A 17,062-nucleotide genomic window follows, 5' to 3' on the forward strand; every position below is an offset into this window, starting at 1 on the left:
TAGATTAGGGTTGGATGAGTGTAATGCTTAGGGACTGTTGGGTTGTTCGCTGTTTTACTTGTTGTACTCTGTGTGCTGTGCTGTACTTGTTACTTTTTCCATCTGGGCCCCTTTCCAAAAGCTTTTGGAAGCTTATTTGTAGTTTTCTTTAAATGCGTCTTTGTTTTTATTGTGGTTATATCTAATTGCAGTTTTTTCCCCCAATATTGCGATTGCAATTTAATACGCAATTATTCTTAGGTCAGTCTTATGTATTTTTCGACAAATTCAAGCAGTAAATAATTCCATAAATAAGACTATGTGCACTGAAAACAAGGAAATTATTTCAGAAGCAATTAATACATAATAGCATGAATCTGAATATGAGAGTGCAACAAGCTTTAAGCTATAAAGGATGTGGCTGGGGTGGGGGAGGTGAAGCTGGTTACCAGCTGATCACAGCTAGGGTATGACTTTTGTGAAAACACTAGGCTTCGTCAGTTTTATTTAGAATGAGCAAATATTTTTGCTCGCATTGCAAATGTGACGTCATTTGCTTTAAGGACATTAGCATTTTATGTCACTCATTTTGATTAAGAAAAACATACATAAAACACAAAAAGGAGGATTTTTATAAACCACTATAAAAAATGACACTTAAATATTTTCATAATGTGCATAAAATCTCTGCTGCTGCAAAAAATGATTTATTAAACTGGTATTTTGACATATTTCGAGTTGAAGAAATATTGCAATTTCTAATTGCCCATCCCTAGTTGTATTTGTTGGATTTGTCTGGAGTTTTTTGATGCATGAAATAAATAAAAAAATAAGATAAATTACAGGAAAATAAATTAGGTAATTATTTGGATATTAAGTGCAGGCTAATATTAAGTTAAAATTCATATCTTTGACTTGGAATTAGACAAAAAGAATCTAAGATTTGCAGTATGAATGTGATATTCCTCTCATATTGCATTTCTCATGTGCCACTGGAAATGCAATCATGTTGTTTATGTTGTTGGAAACTGGGGAAAAAATAAAGTTATTAAAAAAAAAAGGATCAGTTCATGCAGAGAGTTAAACCCATGTCAGGGTCCCTTTCAGGCCACTGGATGATTTGCAGTAGGGCTTTCTCATTTTGACTGACTGCCTGTTTGGTAATGTGACACATGAAAAGTCTTTAACTTTTCTACAGTTAAAGAGCCGAGGAGGGAGGGTGAAGGATCAGGAAGTGATGTTGAACTCATGTTTTTCTTTCTGCCCTTCTCTTTGTAGAACCAGCGTGTTCCTGCTGACATGATCTTTTTAAGGACCTCTGAAAGAAATGGTAAACATCTGCTGGTCATTCATCCAGATCTCCACAACAGGCCGGCTCCCGGGCTGCCTGTCTGGGGAAATGACTTGTTTAAAAGGGCGCTGAGATGCAGGGATTAGCCTTGAGCCAGGGCAGGAAGTCCTACAATGTCTAAATTGTAATTGGGTCCAGTACTAAACTATCACTCAAGGTTTCTACTTCATGTCATGTGAAGGTGAGACGGACGCTGCAGACAAAACATTGTCTTCCTTTCATCTTGGTCTATGACTCATTTTGTCTGTCAAATGAGAAGATAGCAAAAGTAAAATCCAGGGACATAAAAATCAAATACAGACGGAAAACAAAAGAAATAAGAGGAGGATGCCTCATCTGAATAATCAAATATGGATTAAGACATGATCTCTAAGCGATAAAACAAACCTTGTGATGGGCTCTGCAGCCTTTATTTGCACATATACAAAATACACCTAAGTCCTTTTGAAACAACAACCCCCTGAGGCACAGCTCATAAAAATCTCATCGCACGAAGAAGCTTTTCTTTTAATACTCTTAACAAACTAACATGTGGCTTTGCAAGAGAAGCTGGATGCGTGTTGTTGTTGTGTTTTCCTGTCAGGGGAAGAAAAACAACAGCTTTCTTTTACTGGAAATAGAGCTGGGTTATCTCTCTTCCATGTGGAGGCCATTAGGTCAATTATGAAGAGCCTAGGCCAGGGTTGGGCGTTTTGGGCAGGATGACGCATGCACGCCTGTGGGGGGATGGGTTTTGGGTGAATGCCTTTTCTTCCATCCCAACAGTAACATGCAGCTTTGTCCCATTCTGCTATTCATATGTCTCTCCAAGCTTTACTACTTCATTTCTATCTTTTCTTAAATCGTATATTCATTCAAACATGTAAGAGATCTAAATTGGACTAAATAAACCCTGCAGCAGCTGCCTGTACCTTTGCATTGAAGCTTGAGTGTAGTGATTTGTACACTCAAGAACAGAGTTATAATAGCCTTCCTTGAAGTAAAAGCCAGTGTATTGTTGCCCCCTAGGGGTGGGTGGATGTGTTTCCGTCAAGCATCATTGGCAGCTCTTGTCTTCTCCTCCACAGGCTCTTGTTTCCTGAGGACTGACCAGCTGGACGGAGAGACGGACTGGAAACTACGCCTCCCAGTGGCCTGCACACAGAGGCTGCCAACTGCAGCTGTGAGTCAAAGATTAACAGTACAGAATAAGTAAAGATGTGGGAGAAAGTTTATGCTGTGCCTTGTACGTTGAGAAAAAAAACAATGAATATGGGAGTTTTTCCACACAGACTCAGAGAGGCCAGTATTTGATTTGGACTGAAAAGGCGAATAAATAGTCTGCAGGGTGGTCTGATTTTGAAAGAATTACTGACTGGCTGAAGGTCTCCTCTTCATAAAGAGCTCTTATTTGTTTAACCAGTTTTTGCTGCATCAATGGCATATATTTTGCAGATATTTCTTAGCTGTTAAATTGTACAGTTGCTCTTTATCATTAGGCAGAATTAAATATTGCATGTATTAAGGTTGTTAAAATTTTCAATTCTGAAATGCTTGTCCTTACCCTGCCATTGAACTTCATCTGTAAATAACTTCATCTGTAAGGAGCTTTTTTGTTCAAAAACACAAGTGCCTCTACAATTAACATAAATGACAGCACACTCATAACCTGCACAACATATGAGCCCAATCATAAGGGCTGTGTGAGTAAAGTTAAAACTTTACAGTACAACCTCTGCCCTTTTAATGATCAGTGCTATCGAAAAGCACAAAAATTAAAATAAATGAATAAAATCTACAAATTTTTCACTTGAACAAGTTTATACAAGAGTAATGGAGACCACAGCAGCAAAACTATGAGTCCTTCAGACCCAATACTGGATTAACTTATGTACTTATAAACCAAAAATTGCTCTTGTACACACAGTTAAGAGTTTTCTTGCAATTTCAGTAAGTGCAAACAAGAATTTATCCAATTTTGTGCCCAAGACTTCTAGTTTTATTGCTATGATATCAAAACATAGTGATGTAGTTTGATTATTTCAGGTGTTGTATCATATAATATTGCTATCTCCAGACAACCCTATTATGTATTTTTTTTGAGTGTGTTTTATGCAGTTTAGGTCTGTGACACTTATGAATTTTCTAGACTTGTTGGTCAACAAGAGGAAGACAACTCCTAATTGTTGACAGAATATCTTTTTAAGACTGCAAGTCTAAAGCTTATGTTGTAAATTTGCATCTTTTTAATTCCTCATTATTAAATTATGATGATTTTTTGTTTCGGGCACTAATCCATTGGATTAAAAAATTAACATGGGATTAAGGGGAATGTGATTGCTGGTTTTGTAAACCCATAGATTAACTGATCAAACCACTCTGCTAAACTTTTAACAAGCGTATGTGTTTAATTAGTGTCTGCGAGTCTGGCATTGCACTTTATTTATTTATCTAGATTTATTCAACCAGGAAAGCCTCACTGAGATTAAGAATCTCATTTACATAAGTGTCCTGGCCAAGACAAGCAGCAGCACAATTAACAAAGACACAGGCATAAAAAAACAGAGCAGTTACAATCACAGGAAAACCAAATCCTGAATCACAGAGCAAAATGTCATCAGTCTAAACATCTACAACCCGATTCATCTTCTTCAGAAACCCTCAATCTAAATTTTAAAATATTTTAAGAGACCATCCTCTTAAGACATTAAATCCCCCATAGCAGGTTCCTGGCTGCAAGAGCAGCGTACCTGAAACTTCTTTTACCCATTTCAAGACCAACTTTGGAAACAAAGAACAAAAGTAAATTTTGAGACTGAGTCACAAAGTGAAGACTGTAGCCTCCAGCACTTTTCACATTAATAAAACCACACAGGTATGATTAAAGCAGGTTTAGTATAGCTGTATAAATAAGGAAATGCCAATGATTTGGCCTGTGTGTGTCAATGAAGGCCACCCAACTCAATCACACGGGAGACAATGATTAGTTAAGGATTTAAGATTGGTTGTAAACCTCAGTGCCCCATAGTATGCCGTATTCAAAGATTTAAGGCACTGGGACTATGCAGGCATGCAAAGAATATCACTGCAATCAATTAGTGGCATAAACATTTCAGAAAAATAAGACATTTCTGGAATAAAAACCCAGTCACAGTGTTAATTTCTTTACAAGTTACTCAATATGAAGCTTAAAGACAGAAAGTCATCAATCAAGAATCCATGGTATTCATAAGTAGACTTCATTTTAAGCCACTGTCATCAGTCTAGTGTAGAAGATAAATATGATTTCAAGGCATAAAAACAGCTATTTGCTTATAAAATAAAAAGACAAGGGAAAACTGTCAAGACAGTTTTTACTGTTTGTGTGTTTTGACTAGTTTCTATATTTCAAGACACCAGAGTATCTTTTGCTTGCTCCTATGGCAGATTTTTTTTTACCCTTTTTTTTTTTACCCATTACAAGCAATAAAGCACTTTAGATATATTGAAATAAGATGCATATCAGGTCTTGTCAGGTGAATTTGGACTGTATGAAGTACAATTCTGACTAGAAACGAGACACATGCTTTTACCCGGATTTGAATTTTTACTGTGCAGTTTAACAGTGGGATTTTCAGCTGTAAAAATAACAGTCAGTCTTGATTAGGATAGAGTAATTAATAACTGGAGTTCAGGGTGGCCTGATTTCAGAGGTTTCCCATGGGCTAAATCTAAGAAAAATGTCATCATCGTTAACTTGATGCTGGACAATATGGACCAAAAGTCATATCTTTAGTTAAATGGTGGAACCTATGTTGATATCTATGAGAAATTTAAAAGTTGGCACTTCTAAGTTAAATCCATATAATCCTTATCCATATCAATATAAAATAAAAAAACTACAATTATAACCAATTTATTTTTGACTCACTTTCCATTTAAACAAATCTCAAATTGCCACAGAATGAAGAAACACAGACATAAAAATGAAGATAAAAAGGAGGAGAAAGTCATCAATAAGTAAATAAAATAATTCCCTATATTCCCTAGACCACACATTTCCGATAGATTATCTTGTGGTCAGTAAGCATTTAACTGTTTGTGGTTCCTGAGCTTGGGTAAAGTGTAACTGTTGATTTTACAGACTCAAAGATCAGCAGATTAAAATCAGTTAATCATCAGCAGATTCATCAGTTTAAAAAAAATGTCAGTTGCAGCCACAGGGTCAACCTGAGTCTAACTGCTGCTTTTTCCAAACTGTGCTGCTTCTGTCATCTCTCGCTCTCTGAGCCCCTGGAGACAGGATGTTTTCTTTTTTAAGAGAAAACAGTAAGTGCCTCAGGATCCAAAAGCTAGTAAAAATGAAGGAGTGTCATATTTGTCAAACAAGTCTGGGAATATTTATTTTTTGAATGTGTCATAGCAGTTTGTCTACTAATTATAGCCTCAAGCAAAGCCTCAGCAGAGAAAAATGCAAAACCACTGAGCAAACAAAAAAGATAATATATATTTAACTGCTGTCCTAGTAAGAGATAGATATCAAAGATAGTTACACAATGTTTGATGAGCAAGTTCATCAAAGTTTTTCTTGATATCCTCTCAATCTTATATCACTATTCAAAACACTTGTGTGTGTGTGTCATTGACTCATGTTTGAATTATTGAAAAGATATTTATATTTCAAGGATGCACTGTTGAAGGCTTGAATGGCTGGAACATATAAGCATATTTTATAATGAGTCTGTAACTCTTAAAAAATTAATTCTTTTTATTGATATCCCCTCTGAGTGCAACAACCACACAGCACTCTATGCTTCAACTTTTTGTCAAAATCATGTTCTTCTTTTCTTACAGGATCTTCTCCAAATCAGATCATATGTGTACGTGGAAGAACCCAACATTGACATCCACAACTTTATTGGAACATTTACCAGGGTGAGTGATAATCCAATATTCTGCTGACACCATTTCAGACATGCGTTCCCTCTTGTATGAGTTTGATGGCAATTCAAAACATCGGTCTTATTTCTAACCAAGAGTATTGTTCTGAATTTAAACCTCTGACATTTACTGATCACTTTTACCTTTGTTCATAAAAGCCACAAGTTAATCCATACACATACTTAAAAATGGAAGAAATGTGTGTTTGAAGATCCCTGTGACTTTGAAATGCCACTCATTTAATAATTACATATGAAACAAAGACCAAACCAATAAGAAGGACCAAAAAGGTTGCACTCATCCCTGTTTCTTGTGCACCTTTTCTTACCACACTTTTTCCTTCAAGTCAACTTTCCTTGAACATGCTTTGACACGGCCTTTGAAAAAAGCCTGCCTGTTTAGCAGTGACCTTCTGTAGCTTACTTCCTTGTGAACGGTGTCAGACTGTCCTCTGGAAACCTGTCATGTCAGCTGTCTTCCCCATGATTGTGTTTGTGTGGACTTAACCAGAGGGAATACAGGCTCACGAAACGTTTGCAAACTGGACTGTACCACAGTATTCTAATATTTTTTGATACAGTGGAAGTCTCGAAATATTTAACTTTGAATGAGATGATGATTTTCTAATTTTTTTAGATCTACATACCAAGTAACATACATTCCATTCAGCATGTTAGCTCACAGAAACAAACCAGGGCCCTGATTTCCTCTTCAACTTTCTGCTCTCAGCCTTATTCCCCCTAGTGTAAATGTACAGTGCTTAACAAATATATTAGACCACCTGCCATATTTGTCTCAAAGACCATCCAGCATCATGAAGTGCTTTAATGTTGACTCTTTCATTTTCAGTGAGCTCTCCACGTTTTACCATTTTGAACAGGAATGATGAATTTCAAACTGAATTCACCCAAATTTGAGCCAGCTCACTGGGCTTCTATGAGAAGTCAGAAATTAATCAAGCATAACATTCAACCGCTAAAACTAATATTTCCGTTCAGGACTGCAAGTAAATAACTATAATTTGATATATTAATCAAGAAATAATAATGTGCTTTACTATTTTTTCAGTTTTTTTGTAAATCATAGTCAATCATAGGACAGTGGATAGATTTATAAATGGGAGAGAGAGTGGGGAATGACATAGAAGATAGGAGCCACAGGTCAGATTTGAACCCAGCTGCTTTGAGCATTGCAGCCTCCGTGTATGGAGCCTGCAACTGACAGCTAGACCACCGGCACCCTGAATATCAATTTTTGTAAGAAGTAAAACTGTAGGTTGTTGTACTTTTTTATGTCTTGCACCCAAAAGTGTTCACAGATATGTGACACCAGAGAAACCAAGTCAGTTAATTACAAGCCATTACAAAGTTGCAGGTTCCTTTTTACGGCTGAGTAGTCAATAGTACTTCTTGCCTTTTCTCCCAGGCTTTGCAGATAAAAAGGTGTTTTTTAAACGCAATCTACGTTTTTCATAATCATCTAATCAAAAAATAATCAACACTGATGGATGACCTTTTCCTAGACAGTACATCCCATCAGGCCATTGTAAATTTGACAGTAAAGTAGTAAATGATTCTCGTTCTTAGTTATGGTGATCTTAACCATTTCCGACACAGTTTGACGCACTTATGACGTGAATGAAGGCAACCTTAAATGGCAAAAGGAGATTGTGAGATTAAAATTAAAAAAGACAACAGCAGGATCATTTCAGATGATAAACACACAAGTTACAATAAAAACATTGAAATAATTCCTGTACTTTATCTCTTAAGGGGCATTTTTTGGTCTATCATTATTGATTTTCTTAAAAAAAAAAAAAAGAAATCACAGAATTGCTGTATTGTGATCTGCCAAACATTGTTTTGTATAACATTGTTAGAAACTGTCTGATTTTCTCCACTATTGTAAACAAGGCAGCAGAATATGGTTATGGCAAAAATAAACAATAATGTGTCAAAAGCAAAGTGGATCCTCTACTTATATGCATCTATGTCCTAATGAAGCCACAAGAAACATAAATAAAGACATCTTTGTCTAAACAGAAACCCTGTACTTTACCAGTTAAAGCCTGGGATGTTTTATATCTGAACAAAGCTTCTGCGTAATGGAAAAACAGCTCTGTGTTTACAAAAACCATATTGAACAAACATATTGACTGTACTTCTGTATCCCCTCATCATTCTGCATAATTGTCTCCACCATTACAGGAGGATGGGGACCCTCCAGTTAATGAGAGTCTAAGCATTGAGAACACCCTGTGGGCCAGCACCGTTGTTGCCTCTGGTAAGTATCTGACAGGTGGTGCTGCTAATCGCCAGGAAGTTTCCAAGACCAGCCCTTACTCTTAGCGTGCAGAAGCATTGCTTCTTTCATAACTGTTGATCTGATGACACACACGCAGAGGAAATAATGAGGCAGGCATACATTAATAAACAGCTCCTGGGCAGGTAACTATAAAGGTTTAAAAGTAGGCTTCTTCCACAGGGGACTTAATCCACTTTAAACCATGCTATCGTATGTGATCCATTAAGCACTTAAAAACCTGCTTCCTATATTCCTAATGACATTCATTCATTTAAAAAGGCCTACTCATGTCATTATAATAAGTCTGGGAAACATCTTCTTGACAGACTATGTTTTATGTGGCTCCTTTTATTAAATTTACCCACGGCAGCTTTTTTAATGCCTTTTTCTCCCTTATACTCCAGGCACAGTGGTGGGGGTTGTGATTTACACAGGCAGGGAGCTGCGCAGTGTCATGAACACCTCCAACCCCCGACACAAGGTACAGTAGTGTGTGAACAAGAGCCTGGAAACCAGTAAGAGGATGTATTTATTTAAATAATTGTGATTTATAGGTTTAATGTGCCACTTATGTAACTGTTAATGGGTTTTTTAGTTGACTCTAATCTATAGATTGTACCCAAACAGACTATTTCTGTTGATATGATTCATAAAGTTTGCTTCTGTTGCTCCTGCTAGGTGGGTTTGTTTGACTTGGAGGTGAACTGTTTGACTAAGATCCTGTTTGGGGCCCTGGTGGTGGTGTCGCTGGTCATGGTGGCCCTGCAGCACTTTGCTGGCCGTTGGTACCTCCAGATCTTCCGCTTCATACTGCTCTTCTCTCACATTGTGCCCATCAGGTGTGGCTCAGGATTTCCAAGTAATCTGCAGTGTTGGATTGTCTTTACACAAGAAAGCTCAGTTATTGTTTTTTTTTTTTTTTCTGCAGTCTGCGTGTCAATCTGGATATGGGAAAGATGGTTTTCAGCTGGATGATTAAAAAAGACTCCAAGATCCCCGGGACAATGGTGAGAGCGAGCACCATACCCGAACAGCTGGGACGCATCTCCTACCTGCTGACCGACAAAACAGGTTAGATTGCAGGAAATGCACTGAAAAAAAGCAGCCCACTTTATGCAGAAATAACCTCTGTTTTGTGGCAAAAAGTTCCCAGAAGACAGCACAAGGAGTGCTAAAATAAGAAGTTATGTTGCAGGGGATTTGCTTAGGAAGTGTCCAGAAGTAAAGTTAAGTCATTTCCTTCCTTAGGGGGGTTTCTGTGTGGTGGGGTTGTCACTCCTGCAGACCTGCTGCTTATTGGGCCCTTAAATCATAAAAAAGCCTAAAGTCTCTCATCCATACACACCTCCAGAGCACAAACACCTCCACTAGCGCACTTCCTCAGGCGCGAGGTGTTATACGTCAGATTTACAGCCCTCATGCCCAATAAAATGATCAGCCATTTCCCCGTCTAGAGCGTGATAAGGCCGGTGGGGTCTGCAGGTCAGGCTAATGTACGTGCGAGGCCCCTGAGGTCTTTTTGATATACTGACAGAAATTCTTTTAAAGTGAGTGTGAGGATACAGAGGGCTGTTATGGAGGGATTCTGGTTTTCTGAACATTTCTTTTGCACAATCACCAACACAAGATCTGGCATGCAAACTCTGGTTTCAAGCACTGGTTTTCAGCTTCTTTTCAAGGCTCACCACCACTTCCCCGGTGAGAAATCGTGTCCCAGATTTCCAAAAAGATTTTCAGCCACTCAAAAGTATTGAAACAAAAATGTTGTACTTTGGAGCTTCGGTAAAACAAAATATCCAATTGAACAAGTTGGCAGTGTTTTTCAAACACAAAACATATCCTTTTTAAACGCAAATCATTATAGAAACCCTTGGAGGATATGCATGAATTTACTCTTTTTTCCTCCAGTAGCATGTAAATTTTGTTTGTTTTCTAGAGATCTGGAGGCCTGTAGTCAAACAAAGAAAGGCTTTGTCAACTCAAATTAAACCCACACAGCAACTAATCAGTTCATTGTTGGAGTATTTAAAAATAAACCTGCATGTTATCTCAAGATCTGTTCCACTTTTCTCATTGCACCCTCTTGGTTGTCTAAATGAACTTAAAAAATCACAGCACAAGCTTTTTGAAACAATATTAATTATTTTAACTTCATTATGTTCTACTGACATAACTACTGATTCAGAGATTGTCAGCATTCATCTGCCTGTAATCATATGATATCCATTATCACAGCGCATTAACTATTTAAGGGTGTCTGCAGGGTCTTACAGTATTAAAAATTGATGAATGAACTTAGAAAAAATAAAGGCTTTTAAAAAGTTTTTAAAGTCTTGAATGCAAGACCGTAAGGTCTTAAATTTTGTAGCTAGCTTTGATTTTTATGTTCATCAAAACAGATTGTAAGCTAGTTGTTTCATCCACTATCAGATCCAACATCTGTCAGCACGCTTGTTTATTTATGTGCTGGTCTGTTGAGCTATCAGTGCATCTTTAAAGCGCTGCTGTGTCCTTAGCTCGCAATTTAACTATGTAGTCGAGTAATGTGAGCATGTAAGTGATAGATAAATTTAAGTTGATGTTGGGGCCGATACTTAACATTTTACAGGATTTTGCCAATAAAAAGCAGCTTTTCAGGGAAACTTTTGCCAAATGTAATGTAAGCACAAAGTCTGTTAATATTAGCATCTAAAAGAAGGCTTTATTTGCATTCTGTAATAACAAATACTATCTGCATTTCTTGACTGTGTTTACATTTTTATCTTATAATCTGCACAAAACATGCACATAACTGTGTCAACTCGACTAGTTAGAAATTGAAGATGCAAGCATGTTACTGTTTGGTGTTGCTGATATTTTATAGTTTTACACATTCCAACTGTAAAATATATCTAGAGGGTCTTGGGAACAAAGATCTAAACAGTATGAAAATTGATGTCGGATGTTCTTTGTGTATACTGTATTTAGAATTAAAAAACAGCCTCTGATATAATTGTTTTTGTCTTCATTTATAAAAATCACTTGTTTTGACCTGCACGGTGTAGCATTTGAACATAACAGACAGCATGCAGTGTTTGTTTACTGGGGTGAAATGAAAAAAGTTCATTGGTGGGGACTTTGAAGTGCCAGGAGACATTACTGTTTTTCTCCTCTGCGCTCTGTAACAGACACTTGTGCCAAGGTTTGCATTTAATGAGATGATAAAGGGACTTAATACAACATAATTGCCAACTCTGCAATTGTCTGAATAATAAGATTTTGGTTGGATGAGCTCATCGACCAAAAAACTGACCAACTGATTGTAAGGTGTCAGTCCTAATTGAAATCAATACATTTTCATCAGAACAGCAGTTTTGATGGGGAGATAAATAAGTTGAGATATTGAAAACAAACTAAAATTTGTTTATTATCACAGCAAAATGGATAGAGATACAATATATGGCTATATACACAGTTGGGTGGCAGTAGCATGTGAGCGATCAACCACAAACTCTGCATTTCTTCCAGCAGCAGAGCTGGGTGCTAGTTTTTTACCATTTTGTAGGATTTTTGTTTTGTGCTTCAAGCTCAAGTCTCTCCATGTCCAAGGGTTTCTAACTGTCTTTATTTTGATGCATTCCTCCCCAGGTACTCTCACTCAAAATGAAATGGTATTCAGGCGGCTCCATCTTGGAACTGTGGCATATGGCATGGACTCGATGGATGAAGTGCAGAGCCATGTGTTCAGCGCTTACACTCAGGTAAAAAAAAAAAAAAAAAAACAAGTCTATGTGGGGCTGTGTGCCTGTAAAAGTAATGAGACTAAAAATGAGTAAGAAAAAGAGCATAAGGAAAATTAAAAGGACAAAAGGTAAAATTCCCATATCTTTGCTGAGGGTAAAACAAACATACTTAGGCATTGTTTTGAGAAACATATCAGTTTGTGATTATTGTTTGGTTGAATGCTTCCTGACCTCAGATGACACCCTTTGTCCCCCGTTGACACCAGAGGTTAGTGAAGCAGGAAACAGGATTAGCCCACAAGCGAAGCACTGACCGGACTTCTTTAATGACGCTACCATTAACCTCTGGAACACATGGCCTTCTAAAAATAGCAAGGCCACAATGCAGAGGCAAAGTGTTCATATTTACTTTACACATCTGGTTATGTTTACAGGCCGCTATCGTAGCAATGAGTGAGATGAGGGAGAGCAATGCACGTTATTTCTCTCACTGAAACCTTTCTACGGTTATGTGTCTGTTGACGTGAAAAGAAGCTAAAACCGTTGAAGTAAACATGCACAAAAATGTTAAGCCACTCAAACAGCTCCTATTTTGTCAGATCATACACAACATTACTTCTATTGCTGAAAATTCCTGCACACTCACTGAACAGCCTTGGCCACACTGAAATCTATTATTCACAGACGGGTGTAATAACACTCTTCAGATTTCTATGCCACATCTTGTAATAAAAGTGCCTTATTTTATTCTCCTCAGCCTACCCATGACCTCCCAGCCTCCAGAGGTCCAGCAGCCACAAAGGTACGGAAGACCATCAGCAGCAGAGTTCATGAAGCAGTGAAGGCCATTGCCTTGGTGCACAACGTGACGCCTGTGTACGAGTCCAACGGCGTGACGGACCAGGCTGAGGCTGAGCAGCACTATGAAGACACGTGCAGAGTTTACCAGGCCTCCAGCCCTGATGAGGTATCGTGGTCAGCTACACTGAATATGACACTGGTTGTTGGCTGTTTTTAACATCTTTACACACAATAAAATACCTCTACAATGATGCACTTAAAAGTAACCTGAAAGGAAATGATTCATTTAGACCTGAAAATGTAAAGTTTATCAGTGAAGTCCTTTATCTTGGGTGTTGAGAGGGGATATCCACAAGCCAAATGCCATTCCACATTTATGTCCTTGATCAGTTTATATTTTCTTTGAACGTCAGGAAGAGGGCTGCAGAATTCGACTTGATCCATTTCCCGTAGCATAAATACGGATTTCCTTAATGTGCTCCCCAGCCCATTGCACTTTTGCCCTTCTGAATTTCCTCTTTGATAGCATTTTTCAATGGAGCTGAGCACATCTGTTGTGATAAAATATATGTGGTTGATATTGTAAGAGGAAACTTTGACTGTTTTTCTTCCATAAAGTCAAACTGGATGAACATTTTAACAGTTTTTCTTTGAGTAGCAGAGTCCTGAAAGGTGCATTGTATCAGTTCAATCTAGGTCAAGATTGAGTTTGCTTTTCTACAGCTTTCAGGAAGTCTTAATATAGATCTGGTTTTGGCTTTGAGTGCCATGGACACAATGTGAGAGACTGTTAAATGCATGGTTTTACCAAGATGTTGAGGCATACTTTATTTTTTTTATTATTTAAAGCTGTTTTTTCAGCATTTGTATACCTTTATGTAGGCAGGACAATGGATAGAGCCATAAACTGGAGGAGATAGAGAACAAAAATGTTAGTTGACCAGACGAGACTAAGACTGGCTAAAAATCTGGTGATAAATGTCTGACATAAAGTAAGTTTAATTATTGTCAAGGAGACTTAAACAAGTCTAAGATGTTAATGCAGGACTGATTCACTTTCAAAATCCCCAGTGCTTCTCCACTGTGTATATAAAGTAAAACTCCTATTTCCAAAATCTTGGGATGCTGTTTAAAATGTAAATAAAAACAGAACATAATTTGTTAATCTTATAAACCCATGTTTTATTCACAATAGAACAACATATCAGATGTTGAAAACAAGACATGGATGGCCCCTCACCTTGTTAGTCTGCAAGACATGACATCAGTGGTGTTAAAAAACATCATATTTGATACATTTGACCACAGAACAGTTTTCCATTTTGCCATTTTAAATGGACTTTGGCCCAGAGAAGTAGGCTCTCTTTCTTGGTTTGTGTTCACATATGGCTTCTTCTTTGCACGATACAACTTAACCTTGCTCATGCAGTGATTTCCAGTACATAATCTTGTCTGTTTTTAATGCAGTTTCAAATGAGGGACCAAAGATCCCAATCAATCAATCAATGTACCCAATACTGGCCTCCATCCTTGTCCCTTGCACACAGAGATTTCTCCAGATTCTCTGAATCTTTTGATATTATATAATCTTTATTTATTCACAGAGATTATTACAATGATATTATGCACTGTAATGGTTTGATATTCAAGGTCTTCGCAACTTTACCCTGAGGAGCCTTTTTCTGAAATTGGTCCATAATTTTATATGTAGTTTTTTTACAGATTGGGTAACCTCTTCCCATCTTTGACTAAAACTAAAGAGTATTTTAATCTAAAGACTAAGAGAAAAAAGGAAAATATCTGCTAAAATTAAGGTGAGAAAGGAGACCAAGGCAAGACCCCAACTTGTGTTGCCCACCTCAAGGCGTCGGTACATAGAGCACGCAGACCGGACCACTAGTCTGCCAGTGCCCCGTATTTCATTTCCTTTAAAGATCTTTAAATGCAAATGAAAATAGATTGTTTGTTTTGGCACACATCTTTAAACTTGGATCATCTTGTCTCAAAACGTGACCTACATTATGTGTGATTCATCACCAAGAGTTCATTTCTGAATCACTTTTCTTTACAGCTCATAAAGAACTGGTCAGCCGTGTGGCGGTTTTGAGTCGAACTGACTGAATCAGGCAGTTTTCAGCCCAGTTAAAAATCTGCAGACGACACAGATGCTGCTATTACAAGCTGGTGCTGCCGTCGTGGTTAAAGGCTAGCTCCAAAAATGCCTCCACAGTGACTATTTGCAGACTGTGACTCAGCTCAAACTTCATATTTCCCAACCTGGATGACAAACTTTACGGTAGTCAGAGCTTTTGTGACGTTAAAAGCGCTCCTGGTCAGGCATAGCCAGACTGCGTGGTCATCTGTTTCCAAAATATGTAATTTCAAAACCTTAAAATTTATTTTTTTTAAATCAACTTTGAGAATTGCAAGTTGTTCTTTCCTCTCATCTGTGTCCATTTGGCCGCTCCGCTATTACCCCTGTCAGAAGATGGGTGATGAATTAGGTCTGTGATTTGGCGTGTGGTCTGGAAGTTATTGGGCAATGTCATCTCCCCTCCATTTCTACCCACAAACACACAAAAGTTAGCTTTGTGTTATTAATGGATGTCATCTGTTGTGTCCTTCAGAAGAGAATGAGCAAAAGCAATTTTTTTCAGAGAACACATGGACATTTCCCTCATTTATCAATCAATAGTGTTGAGTGCTGAAAATCCTTGAGCTATTGATTAAGTCATGAATGGTTACTGTGCTCTCTGACATCCTGCTCAATCCAGAGTGGCCTTCACTGTTTTATTTGAAATCCAAGTAATGGAACATCATCCTGATATAATGGCTTTACCATGAGAAGAACTAATCCACAACAAGCAGAGTTGCCTTTTCTCTCTTGGTGTGTTTCCCTTTATGATAAATGTGTATTATTTACTGAAACGTTAAATATAAGCTATAAAATGTATGGAAAAGCATCTGTATGTTCTTATTTTTTTGTTAAAGACCCCCCACCCCCACCCCCACTCCACTAAAACTTTTACAATGTGTTGCTGATAGGTGTCGCTGGTGCAGTGGACTGAGAGTGTGGGTCTGACTCTGGTGGGAAGAGACCAGTCCTCCATACAGCTGCGGACCCCTACTGGCCAAATCCTGAACTTCACCATCCTGCAGATATTCCCCTTCACCTACGAGAGCAAGAGGATGGGCATTATAGTGCGAGTGAGTGCTTAGATGGTGGTGTTGTTGCGATAAACGTTTGCCTTTGTCACTTAAATTATGCCCATTGGCTTTCTTGCCTCTTTACAGACACAGATTTTATACTTTACCAAACTGCTTGTGGAAAGAAATGGTTTATTTTTGCCCCAAACATATTTGTTAGAAATTTTTGTGAAGAATAAGTAGATAAAAACTCAAGATAGAAACATTAAACCATCATGAATACAGCCTACGACAAAAAGAGAAAAATCAGACATAAATAAAGGAATACACCTCTGTACACCAGACAGTTACAGAAAATAGCCGGATCTGTTTTAAAAGATGACGCCCACCCTTCACATTGTTAATTTCCTCTTCTCCTGTCTGGACATAGGCATAAATTAACAGCCTGCAAAACAAAAATAGCTGTGCCAAGTCATAACAATACAGCTCCAATGAAAAAGGAGCAAAATTCAGTGTTATTTATTGACTTTTCATCTTTGAACCGTTGTATTGTTTTCCTTTATCTTGCTTTATTTGATGGCACTTTTAGATCTTGTTTAAAATTTCCATTCCTATACCACTCAGTGGTATCACCTAATTTTTTTGTTTCATCTATTATGTCTGCATTATTTTACAAATTTTTTTTTACATCATGTGCAGAAGAAAGATGATTCACTAACTGTAAACCAAATCTACTTACGGGTTCCATATGAAGCTACTTTACATTATCCTACCTTTATCATTAAGGAAAAATGTGCCAGATAAAAAATTTTAAAACAGTTGAAGGAGCTTGTTTTTATAACTGAAATGCTCAGATTAG

General features: G+C 37.6%; 1 protein-coding gene across 1 annotated transcript in view; it reads left to right on the top strand.

The window, feature by feature from the left end:
- LOC121517378 (probable phospholipid-transporting ATPase IIA) overlaps nt 1-17,062 on the top strand; it is a 58,019-nt gene that overhangs the window by 10,886 nt on the left and 30,071 nt on the right. Inside the window, exons 6-15 of the mRNA XM_041799080.1 lie at nt 1,258-1,309; nt 2,398-2,492; nt 6,143-6,223; nt 8,437-8,512; nt 8,938-9,014; nt 9,212-9,372; nt 9,462-9,604; nt 12,161-12,273; nt 13,013-13,222; nt 16,102-16,263. Of these exons, the coding sequence (XP_041655014.1) occupies nt 1,258-1,309; nt 2,398-2,492; nt 6,143-6,223; nt 8,437-8,512; nt 8,938-9,014; nt 9,212-9,372; nt 9,462-9,604; nt 12,161-12,273; nt 13,013-13,222; nt 16,102-16,263 (1,170 nt within the window). The remainder of the gene's footprint in view (nt 1-1,257; nt 1,310-2,397; nt 2,493-6,142; nt 6,224-8,436; nt 8,513-8,937; nt 9,015-9,211; nt 9,373-9,461; nt 9,605-12,160; nt 12,274-13,012; nt 13,223-16,101; nt 16,264-17,062) is intronic.

This window comes from Cheilinus undulatus, linkage group 11 (genome assembly GCF_018320785.1).
Source record: "Cheilinus undulatus linkage group 11, ASM1832078v1, whole genome shotgun sequence".
NCBI lineage: Eukaryota > Metazoa > Chordata > Actinopteri > Labriformes > Labridae > Cheilinus > Cheilinus undulatus.